This window comes from Macrobrachium rosenbergii, chromosome 18 (genome assembly GCF_040412425.1).
Source record: "Macrobrachium rosenbergii isolate ZJJX-2024 chromosome 18, ASM4041242v1, whole genome shotgun sequence".
In the NCBI taxonomy this organism is placed as follows: Eukaryota; Metazoa; Arthropoda; class Malacostraca; order Decapoda; family Palaemonidae; genus Macrobrachium; species Macrobrachium rosenbergii.
In genome coordinates this window covers 6,547,063-6,559,913 of record NC_089758.1, presented here as the reverse complement: position 1 = coordinate 6,559,913, position 12,851 = coordinate 6,547,063, and the positions used below count along the sequence as shown (strand labels likewise).

The 12,851-nt window shown below is 36.7% G+C and overlaps 1 protein-coding gene across 6 annotated transcripts in view; it reads right to left on the bottom strand.

Annotated features, from left to right (window-relative positions):
* Positions 1 to 12,851, bottom strand: part of IFT43 (intraflagellar transport 43) — a 184,481-nt gene that overhangs the window by 18,189 nt on the left and 153,441 nt on the right. For 5 of the 6 annotated variants that reach the window (XM_067120212.1, XM_067120211.1, XM_067120213.1 and 2 more), the window contains one exon: positions 1,203 to 2,495. The exons of the other annotated variant lie outside the window; for it this stretch is intronic. In XM_067120212.1, coding sequence (XP_066976313.1) covers positions 2,376 to 2,495 — 120 coding nt within the window. In that variant the 3' untranslated portion in view covers positions 1,203 to 2,375. Of the gene's footprint in view, positions 1 to 1,202; positions 2,496 to 12,851 lie in introns of those variants that run through there. 6 annotated transcript variants of the gene reach the window in all.

Genomic DNA, 12,851 nt, shown 5'->3' with positions numbered 1-12,851 from the left:
GTAATGAGAAAATAGAAAGAATACCTAGAAGAACTTCTGAATATAGAGAATGAACAGGGAGTTTTGGAGGAGGCTCTGCCCATCTTAGGACCTTTAGGGAAATTCAGCAAGATAGGTGTGAAGAAGGATGCCATCCAGAATATGAAGAAAGCAGGTGTAACAACATGGGGAAGTGTTGCCTTATGACTGGGAGGAGAGTGAAGTGCTGTATATCTATAAGCAAAAGGGTGAACTATGGAATGTTGAAATTATACAGAAATAAAGATTGTGGATCTTACACTAAATAAAATAAAATAAAAATGTTTAAACATGCTTTTATTAAAATACACTGAAAGTAAAAAAATAATTTTCTGAGACACCAGGATTTTCTTAGAATTAATCATGTCTACAAAAATAAAAACATGGGCCCAAACATGGAAGGAAATGCAACAAGAAATAAAAAAATCTACTTATTTTCCTGTAGCATTTTCTTTCATGCTTGGGGGCCATGCTTTTATTTTTGTAGACATAATTAAATGTAAGAAAATCCTGGTGTCTCAAAAAAATTTTTTTTTTACTTTTTAGCATATTTTAATAGAAGCATGTTTAAATTTTTTTTAAATTTTTATTTTAAAATTTTTATTTTTGACAGAAATCTTAACCAATTTATGATTGTAGTTAATAAAACTGAGATCTGTTTATAGGGAGGAAGGGGGAAGGGGTAGGGAATGGGGAGGAGGGAGTAGAAAGGTGAGGGGAAGGGGAAATTGGGAGGGGGAAGGAAGAGGGAAGGGGAGGGGGAGAGGGAGGAAAGATGGAAGGTGAGGTGAGGGGAGGGGAGGGGGGAGGAGGTAGGGGATGGGAGGAAAATGAGAAGGGGAAAGAGGGGGAGAGGTGGAGGAAGAAGGGGTAGGGGAGGGGTAAGTAGGGGGGAATGGAAGAGGGAAGGGGAGGGGAACAGCTAAATTAACACTTGATTGTGTGCTCCAGGAGGGGAAGGTGGAAGTGGAGGGGATGAAGAGGGGAAGGGGAGGGAAGAGGGGAGGACAAAGCTAAATTAACACATGATCATGTGCTCCGCAAGGGGAAGGTGGAGGGGAGGGGATGGAAGAGGGAAGGGTGAGGGGATGATCATGTAAGGTTGTATTGTCACCGGGATTGAGTAACCATGCAAAATTTCAAGTCCATCGAACGAAGGGAACAGGTCAAAAATTGAGTTACAAGATTTGAGGACAGGCAGACAGACACAGAAGTCAGGTTAAATAACAGCATGTAAAAACATTGCAAAGACTGATAAAAAATCAAACTGTTGAAAATTGCTGACATCCATAAAATGCAGTTTGAACTTATGCCTAGGAAAAGCACAGTTTTGGAAGTTGACAGGAACTATACTGGTATTGACAGATTACCCAGAGGAGTGGTTTGCTGGAGTTTACAAAAGAAAGGAGTTTCCAAGAGGCTCTTAAGCATGATAAAGGTAATATATAAGGAAAAAAGAACAGTATTAAGGACACAATACAAGAGGACAGGTGTTTTTGAGGTTAAGGTTTGATTACAACGAGGATCAAATTAAAACCCAATCTTCTTTGAAGTCATAACAGATGGGCTGAGTGAGCATGTGAGAGGAAATATGCTATAGGATCTGTTTTTTGCACATGACCTGATTGTAACAGAAACACAAAGGAGAACTGGAGAGAGCTACAGGGTTTTGCAAGAGTGCCTGGAAAGAGGACCCAAAGTCAGTGCTGCAAAAACTGAAGTACTGTAATGCTTAACAGCACAGATATAAGAGGGAAAGTAAACACAAATAGTTTCATATACAGTACTTGGGTTCCATCATATGCAAAGAGTGTTGCTCTGAGTTGACAGTGCATCAGAGAATTAAAGAGGCTTGCAGCTTAGGCAAAGTGCAGACAGGTTTCAGGGGTGAATCTGCTGAGAAGATTCTTTTGAGACGGATACTGGGAGTGTCACTGCTGGAAAGAATTGAGAGTTAACAAATATGACAAAGGGTGGGTGTTCGTACAGTAACAGATAAAGCCAGGAAAGGTAGGATGAGGTGACATGGTCATGTGGCTTGCAAGGACGGAGATGCTCTGGTTAAGAAAGCATATGCTATGACCATAGAAGGTAGAAGTTGTAGAGGTAGATGGAGAATTTTGCCTTCATCTGGCTTAACCAACATTGGTATACAACTTTTAGTACAACTGACGAAAATAACACACTTGTATATTAATTTCTGAAAATCAGCACTTTTAGGCTGACTGTGTATGCAAAGTGAAATCTTAAAAGTCACATTAGCTGAACCTACCTGTGATACAATACATCAGGAAGAATGTTCTATTCCTTAATATAACACAAAACTACAAATAAGATAAATATACTTCTAAAAGTTTTCATGATAATTCTGGAGATTTAGTATTAGTTTCACTTGGTTCTTCATTAGGGTCCCACTCATTCCGCAATTCTGAAGAAATCTCTGTGAAGATAGTATCCCATTTCCATTCTATGTCAGGCTATGAAACAGAATAACAAAAACTCATCAGAAAAAATGTGGTTTATTCATGTGTAAATAAAACAATTTTTTATGTGCTTTTATCTGTAGGCCAGCAAGTTCTTTGTTTTCTCTGCTGATCTATGGGTGAGCCTGAAAGTCTAAAATCTGGTTTCTAGATATAGCCTCACTTTTGAAAACCTTTAACAAAGGCTAAAAATCTCTAGCCTTCCGAGTACTTGTCTCTAACATATAAGTAACTTTATACAGTAAATAAAAATTTGATATTTTCTATACCAAAAACACTAAACCAAGTACAGTGATATATATATATATATATATATATATATATATATATATATATATATATATATATATATATATATATATATATATATATATATATATATATATATATATATATATATATATATATATGTATATATATATATATATATATATATATATATATATATATATATAATATATATATATATATATATATATATATATATATATATATATATATATATATATATATATATATATATATATATATATATATATATATATATATATATATATATATATATATATAAGTAACTTTAGATTATACACTAAATAAAAACTGTGATATTTTCTGTACCAAAAACACTAAACCAGGTACATATAAGCCCCAGTTATCGGTGGGGTTCTGTTCCCGACAGCATGACGATAACTGAAAATCAGTGTATATATATATATATATATGTATATATGTGTATATGTATACACACACACATAGATATATATATATATAAAGTCTGGGTTCTCAGTGAATAACAGTGAGATATGTGATAACCTGTCAGTGGCTCTCACATCAGGTGCATTTGTGTTGACAATGGAATTTGCTCAGTCAGATGCAAAGAGCTATTTGATCATGGTCCAGGCACATGGAAACAGCATGATAGTGCGTTTGATGCACTGGAAGTGACGAATTCCGGTGGGGTATGTGCGTGTGTGTGTGTGTGTGTACGATCTCTCATGAGTTACTTATGAGAGGAACAGTGACTCTCACAGGGGGACTGCTTCCATCTCTAGTGGCGGACATGTGTTTTAGCCTGGTGTAGTGTTTAAAGAAACCGCCAGTATGAAGACACATTATTTATGGTCATAGAATGAATTCGAGCATCATCCCGGAGGACGAATATTTAGGAAGTGGTGTTTTTACTTTACATATACGTAACAAGGTGGCAGCGCCACATATGATATGACTGGTTTTTATTGTGAGCAGCTTTATCCTGTACACACACTTTTGTCCCTTATGTTACTTTGTTCGAAAATCCATGCAAAACAAAGGAAATGTTATTCAGCTAGTTCTTGCTACATCATGTTATTAAATCTGTAATGTAGTCTGTTTTTTGTACGGTAATTGTTTTTGTTTTATAATATTTTCATGGAAATTTTACTCAGATATGTTATAATAATAATTTTAGAGCATTATTAGGATAAATATTTTAGGTTGTTTTCACAAAAACATGCTTTAATTGCCGTATGAAAACATTTTCATTGTGTTCATTAACACTTTACAATCTTACATTACCTCACTTTTGTGGTTGTGCTAAATGACAAAACATACTATAATGATTTTTGCTGAATAAATTTCCTTTAAAATGAGGTATGATTCATAGAAATCGTTTGGCTGGTTTTTCTTTTATAAGCGTTTTCATAGTTGGCAAACTTTAAATGCGTTTTTATCATTTTTTTAAAAAACGCGCTTGGCACCTTATTACACTGCGCCACTCAATGATATGACATTTATTGTGGTCTTTATGGCCTTATACTTTGTTTGATGACCTGGGTGTTATTGACTTAGTATTGCTTGGCATAGAATCATTATTCTACTTGCTTGTGAAACTGTATTTCCTCTAGAAACCTTTTCCATTGGGGTAACACTCCACTTTTAACTTTTCCTGAATCACTTTTGTTAAATTTGGTAAAGTCTAGTTTGTATAAGTGTCTCATTTCAGTAGGCCTTTATGAACCAAAGTTAAGATCATAAACCTAGAGAGGCAAAGCAAATGGGTCGCCATTACAGAAATCACGGGGACTTTACACTATAATAATAAATTGGCGCTGATAACCGAAAATCAGCACTTTTCAGCAATGATAAGCCCCTCAAAAAATTGCCTATTTTCGGTTATCATCACACCTCAGAACGGAAACCCGCCAGTAACCAGGGACTGCCTGTATGGTTTATATATATATATATATATATATATATATATATATATATATATATATATATATATATATATATATATATATATATATATATATATATGTACAGTATAATTACACATTAAACCCCTGTAATCACGGGGGATGTGTACCAGACCCCGCCTGCGAATAGTTAACACCCCTCTCTGAAAATGCTTATAAGTGCCTATCTTGAAAGTTCAAATACTAACTGGATACCTAAAGTATCATCCTACATCAAATTTACCTTAAATTATTATCTTATTACTGTATTAATCTTTGAAATATCAATATCCTTTCAAAGTCATCTTAAACATTTTACCCTTAAAAACATAATTATACGTAGTCAATAAGAGAGAGAGATGCATGGTTAAACAATTAAAAATGTCAATAATAGTGTATATATTATATATCTTTTTATCACCACTCTCCTTTTCTATCTATCTGTCCATCTCTCACCTTTGGCTAGACACCTTTGGCTAGAGAGAGAGAGAGAGAGAGAGAGAGAGAGAGAGAGAGAGAGAGAGAGAGCACCAAATGGGCAACATCATATATTTGACCACCAAGAGGGCAACACTTACTACCCTTGTGGTCAAGATGTCAAGATATTTGACACTGTTGAAAGGTTACACCCTCCCCCCTCGCTCAAGCAGACTGGGAAAAAGATGAGGGAAAAAATTTATTTAGCTAAAATCTTACTTATTCACTACATTTTCTTTAATGAATTGATAACTTGCTGCATTTACATTAATAATGATATTTGAAAATTAGTAAATCATTTAATTCTCATAAAAAACAAATAAACATAGTACATATGCAAAATAATTCCCTCATCTCAGTAGGAGAGAGAGAGAGAGAGAATTATTACTTTTGTTATTTAATATTATTTTTTATATTTACTGTTATTATTTAATCTTATTAAACTTAATATTAATATTTGAAAATTAGTGCAGTACTGTAAATCATTATTTTGTCATAAAATTACCCTCTGAAAATGCTTATACTCTCATCCTGAAACACTTATATATCATTTTAATATAATTTCAATATTACTTTAATATAATTTTAATATAATTTCAATATTGTTTTAAAATAATTTTAATATTTCAATCACTTTAATATCATTTCAATAGTATCAGTTCTGAGCAGTGTATCTATAATGAGTGAAAAAAACTAGTTTAATAGCTCAGCTGCCAACATGGTTCGCTATAAGGAGGTCCCTTCTGTACTATGTTTGTTCAAATTTGACGGGTCAAGGATCACCCTTCCTTCGAAGGAATGCTTCTTGGGGACGCTGAAGAGTGGTGACAAATAAAGCAGTCTTCTCTGTGGCCCCCTTTAATAGGGGGGGTCTGGTTTCTAGAAAAAAACTACTTTAGAGGAGGGGGAGGGTGAGACCATCTCTACCTTAAGCCCATTGAAAATTATATGTGTCCCCCAGGGGAAGGACTTCCACTGCATGTTATGCTGTAGAAGACAACCCCCAACCATGCAAGCCCTATGGGACTCCACTCTTCCCTTCCTTGTAATACACAGTCCAGGAGTTGATTTTTCTTTCCACTGGTAGGAGTGTCTTGTTTGTTTTGAAAGGGGTTCTGATGCTGTTGTTGTTCTTCTGTTGTGGGAGGGGTCCTTTAGTAGTGACTGGAGGCTTGTACGACTCTGATTCACGCCAAGCTTTCTTAGGCTAAGGAAGAGGAAACTCTCAAGGGTATTGTTTCCCAGATTCACCTTTTTCAAGAACTGTATATACTGTACAATTCTGTTGTCAGGCTCATTCAAAGAGTTGTACAACAACAGACTCTTCAAAAAGGGTTCCAACAGATTGGGGAAGAAAGAAATTGGGAGGTTATTTTGGGGAGTGAAATGTTGGAGGATGCTTCCTTTCAGGCCTTAATGCGACACATAAGTGTTTTGGCTACTGCAGTGAACATTGTTCTTGAAGACTCTGGAAGCTCTTTATTAGGTGGAGCCTAGCATAAAATTCAGCCATGGCTGCGATTTTTCTCATAGGGGTCACAAACTGCTGGGTAGCCATGTCCAATGGAAGCTTTTTTCCTCTCATAAGGGAGGACAAATATTGCTCATTCCTTTGTAGCCATAACAGATACTGGAATAATGGAGACAAATGGCTTTATTTCTGCCATAAACTCTCATTTCCCAATCATCACAAAATTCTGAAATTCAGTCTTCACATGACTGTTTCAAAAGATGAGGGCTGATGCCTCCTAGAGAGGTTATTGGTTCTGTAAAACTGTTGTTGTACTATATTTTCCATTAAAGTGGAGAAAGGTTGCTTCTGTGGATTTCATTAATATGATTGCTTCTATTTTATTTTCATTACTCTGCTGTATTATTAAGCAAGATAACCATCTACTTCAACAGTTTCTGAGTTCCTACTGGAGAGGGACCAAGCATCATTCAGTACTGTATTGGGAAAGGCCACACTGTCCCAAAATTTTATATGCTCAACTTCAATCAATTTTCCTTTCATTAATGAGGTATTTTCCATCTGGTGAAAGGATGCACATTGAGGTGTTTTGCCAAGGGTTATCATTATCATTCTCAGGGGCAGATACTGGTGCCTGTAGTACTTTCTGATTTGAAGTTTTATTGTCTGACCTGGTCTCAATTGTTACTAGCTGGAGCTCTGGGAGTGAGTAGGCTGTCTCTTATTATCCATTCTGATTTCAACGGGGATCTAAACAACTGATTCAACTTCTTTTTGGGGTTAAGTGTTTTATTACCTTGTTCTCATGACCTAAGATTTTTGGTGAGAAACCTATCACTGCCTGGGCAGACTGCGCAGCCTCACAATCCTCTAGTTTAAAGGATGAGAAATTTTTACTTATCACACCCAGTTCCATATCCAGGACACAACTGAATTTCCTCTTGGGAATCATGGATAGCATCTCTAAGCTGAAGCTCAGTAGCGAGTCCTCAAAGGAGATACACTCTCATGGGGTCATCCTTGATACTGTTCATGATTTCCTCCTGGAATTCTGAAAGTACTGCAAATTGAATTTTCCCATCAGGGAAGTCTGCATGAACCGATGAGCCAAGGGAGTTGTGTCACCACTGCCTGGCAGTATAAAAAGTACAAGAAGCTGAATTTCCTATTAGGTAACCCTGCATGAACTGATGAGCCAAGGCAGTTGTATTATCACTGCCTGGCATAATAGAAAGTAAAAGTGGAATTTTCCTATCAGGGAAGCCTGCATGAACTGATTGAGCCGAGGCAGTTGTATCAGCACTGCCTGGCAGTATAGAAAGCACAGCAAGCGGAATTTCCTATCAGAGAAGCCTGCATGAACTGATGAGCCAAGGCAGTTGTTCATCCCTGCCTGGCAGTATGGGAAGTACAGCAAGCAGAAGTTTCCTATCAAGAAAGTCTGCATGAACTGATTGAGCCAAGACAGTCATATTGCCAGTGCCTGACTTTACAGAAGTCCAGGATAAATTACTAACCCCTAGAAAGTACAGACACTTCAGATGGGGTTAAGTGGACCCTATCAGGGTCCTCAATACATGATTGCTGCATGGGAAAGGCAAGATTCTCATTAGAAGTATCTGTCACATGTAAAGAAGAAGACTGTTCCCTAGATCTTCCAGATTCAGAAGGTAAATTGCAGTGGCTATATCCACTTCATGTCAAGTATCAGTGACCTCTCTCCCAAGAACAGATTCTTCATCTCAATTGGAGGAGCTGAAGTGGTGGTCCCTAGAATCCACTACTTTTGGAGTATTGGCCCAAATGTGGATTCTGCTCGGAGAGGGATGGAAACACTGCCCTAGTTCTGCCGGGACGATGCACAGTAGTCTCCTTTTGTACTTCTATTGCAACCTATAATTCATAGAGATAGCATAAAAATGAACTCTTTCATTATTTAAACTTGCTGCCAAGAGCATGTGGCATATTTCACACATGTCCAGCTACCAACCAAATTCTCTTTTATTCCTTCATGGGCTGACTCATGGCAGGTGGTTATGAGCCATTTCCAGTGGCAGAAAGCAGACTGAGCAATTCATTGTGGTGCAGGTAATGTGTAGGTCCTGAGTAGCCCAGCAATGATAAAAGGAACAAGTGTTTAATAAAAACTACAGAGTGTTAGCTATCTATATCACTGTACAGGCAGTCCCCAGTTTATGGCGGGGGTTCCATTCCTAGCGGTGTGCCGCAACCCGAATAGCGCCATAAACTGGAACATCATAATAATAATGTGAATAAGTGGTGAACGTTGTAAAACTGGGCATAGTATGATGCCGTAAAACTGGGTATGGCGCTGTGAAACTGCTTACAGCGACGTAAAACTGCTTACAGCACCATAAAATCAGGTTAATGGTACTGTGAGCCAAGCGCTGTAACCCAAGATTGCTGTAACCCGGGGACTGCCTAAAGGCCGCAAACACTTCAAATTAACACAGGAATACATGGCCACAAGTACATGTCCACAGTATGATGTAAGGAAACATGATCAATGGGTCATATCCATAAAATAGTAGTACAGTATAATGCATTAAATCATTAATTCACAATTAATATAACAACATTGCCTCAAAGGATTTACTCACAACTGCTTCTTAAGGAGACAATCCGCCATCGATTTTCATGAATATACTTTGGGATATCAAAAATCATGATTTTTTGGCAGTGAACAGCACCACAACTCAAGAGTCAAGTGTGAAAGTATCGTACAAATCGTGCCATAAATAACGAAGTTATTGCATTTTTTTGTGGTTGAGGTATATGGCACTACACGGGTCGTCATGGTGATGCAGTAACATGTATGCAGTACTCACGATAAACTATGATAAGTACGCTATTCTTATAAAATAGTGAGAAATATAAGGCTAAAAATCTATGTCTGGCACCTCTGTTCATGACGAGAAACACAGTACAAGCCAACAAGCCCAAACATGCCATATATGTACCCACATACGACAAGTATTCGCCGACATGTCTTCTACAGAGCTACTAAAAAAATGCTTACCAGGGTGGACACAGAACCCAAATGAGTCAATATATAGTCGACTTTGGAAGAAATGCCCAAAAATAGTTTTTTGGTATACATAGCGTCATATTTGCCACCGAAACGACCACGCTTGAGCACAATTTTGGCTATGAAAAAAGCAATCTTCTTACTGTATTGTTTGGCACGAATACTAATATTCGTGAATCATTATCATCTCTTGATAAAGAAAGACTGAAGGCTCAAATGCCAAAAAATAGAAAAAAGAAGAACAATGTAAGAGTAAGTAAAGACTATGATGGTGGAGCCTTCTAAAAGTGAAACCAAGCTAGAATGAGCGAGTTGGCATCTCCTGACACCTTCACCTTGAGTGAGTAATACCCCTGGGGGGGAGACTTGGGGCCATGCTTGCAGTAATTAGCAGAAAAAGGTATAAAGTAATTAAGTTTGGTTATTTTTCAAGTAATTGGGAGTGTTTCTAATTATAGTCGGTAACTGAAATGCCGATATTGTGATCTTTTTTGTCATATTCTTGTTGCGAAACTTTGAGGGCCGATACCTCAGTTTTATAGTTACAGTATTGACGTTCAAAGAGATTTTTCTCCACTATTTATGAAGCAATTTCAAATGCAAAGACATTGTTGGAAAGAGGAATAAAAATGCAATATTTTGGTAAAGCAAATTTAATTTTGAAGGTTATTTATAATTTTCTATATTTTTCAAAGTTTAAAAAATAAAAAATATATAAATATTAATAAAAAAAAAAATTAAAATAAAGAAAATTCACTTTACCAATTTTTTCATACTGTGATGGACATTATTCATGCCAATTCTTATTTAATTCAATGCTGTTTTTTTCGAAAAAAAAAAAAAAATTTGAAAATTTATATTTTTATTCATAAAAACAAAAGTTTTAGTCCAATTCCAATAAAATTTATACAGTCATTAGAGTAATAGTACAAATAACATATACAAAAATTATGGTAATCCAATAACAGATAACGATTTTGGCTTTCATGGCAGACAACCTCCTTAACTCAATTAAGAGAAAACCAAATGGATATCCATATGTACTGTATATATATACACATTTCATAACCTTTGATTACCGGGTCTATTCCCAAGCACCAGGTAAAGGTTATGTAGCCTATAGGCTACGTTAGTTGGTACATAAATAAAAGGGAATTATCGTACCAAAAATATATAAAATCAATACCTCTAAGATTTTAAAATGTTTGGCAAAGCTCACCATTACAAAAAAAGTACTTTTTGTATTCACTTAGGAAAAAGACAAACATCACAACAATTTTCTAAACACCTGTGACATCACTATCAGCGGGATAATACCCGTTTGAAGTAGATCCACATGAATGTATTCCTTTAACACTGAGAAGAACCCTGATATTAAGGATAACGGGAACTGTTGATATCACAAAACCAATTAAGAGTACTTTGGTTATAAAACACTACAAAGGAAATACTGGCCTTTAGTAGACACCAAGGCTTGTAAGTTGAGCATGATTGGGAACTATGACCACATCTACATTTCGTAGACAAGAGGCTAGGCTAACCTGATTTACCCTTTTGGTAACTTCAAATTATCTATCAATGTTCAAAAGGTCATTATATAATAAGATTCAATAACAAAATTGTCTCATTTTATTACCTTAATGCTAATTCTCACTTTGTTAAACACGAAAAAACAGCACAGCAATTACAGCATACCCTAACGATCTTCTAACTTCTTGCCTTGCAAGAGACCTACTGGATCCCAACTTAAACAAATATAAGCCTATCCGTTAAAATTTTAAGGAACTAATGGATTTTAAAAATGATATTTTTATGATAAAATAAAGTTTTGTACATACTTACCCGGCAGATATATACTTAGCTATAGTCTCCGACGTTCCCGACAGAAATTCAAATTTCGCGGCACACGCGACAGGTAGGTCAGGTGATCTACCATACCCGCCGCTGGGTGGCGGAATAGGAACCATTCCCGTTTTCATATCAGATTTTTCTCTTCCACCTGTCTCCTGGGGAGGCTGGGAGGGCCATTAAACATATATATCTGCCCGGGTAAGTATGTACAAAACTTTATTTTATCATAAAAATATCATTTTTGTACATGCAACTTACCCGTCAGATATATACTTAGCTGATTGGCACCCTTGGAGGAGGGCAAGAGACAGCTAATAACTAAAAACGGGAAACAACATATGTTGTAGGAATAAACAAAAACCATGGTTCTTACCTGATTGGGCAGAAGACTTCATGGATACTGTCTATGAGTCTGCATGCCTCAAGAGCTTCAGCGAGGATGTGACCTAAGACTGACAGCCCTTCTGGATCATATCAATGGGGAAAAACCCACTGACATGACAGAGCCTGTTATGGATCGTGTCAATGGGGATTAACCCACTTACAAGACAGAGCCCTCACCTGAATCATATCAATGGGGCTATCCTCTTACATGACAGAGCTAGGTAATAAAACTACAAGGAAGCTAACAACCAAAACCGACCACCTGACCAAGCCTAACCTTGTTAGTGATAAGAAATGAAAGAGAGAGACCCTCAACACTCTCTTTCAACCAACCATAAAAACACAACAAATAATTAAAAATAACAACTAAAAAAACTAGATTAAATAGGCTTAGCTTCAGCTCCCTGACCCAGCACCGAATCATGGATACGTAAGCTCCTAGAGAGAAGCACTTCTCATATGTAACACTAACATCTCTCAAATAATGAGAAGCAAACACTGAGTTACATCTCCAGTAGGTTGAGTCCAAAATAGACTGGAGGGACCAAGACTTGTGGAAAGCCAGAGAAGTAGCTATGGCTCTCACCTCATGAGCATTAACTCTTAGGAGCTGAAAATGTTCGTCTTTGCATGAAAGATGAGCCTCCTTGATAACATCCTTAATGAGGAAAGCCTGGGCATTCTTTGAAATTGCTCTTGAAGGATCCTGACAGAGCACCAAAGACTTTCAGTGTTCCTCCCTGAGCTTTTTCTTTTCTCCATATAAAATCTAAGACTTCTTACTGGACAGAGTGTGTGTTCTCAGCTCCTGTCCTGAAAGATCGGAAAGAGTCCCTTGACCTCAAAACTCCTAGGCCAAGGTTTTGAAGGATTCTCGTTCTTTGCTAAGAAGAAGGCTGAAAGGA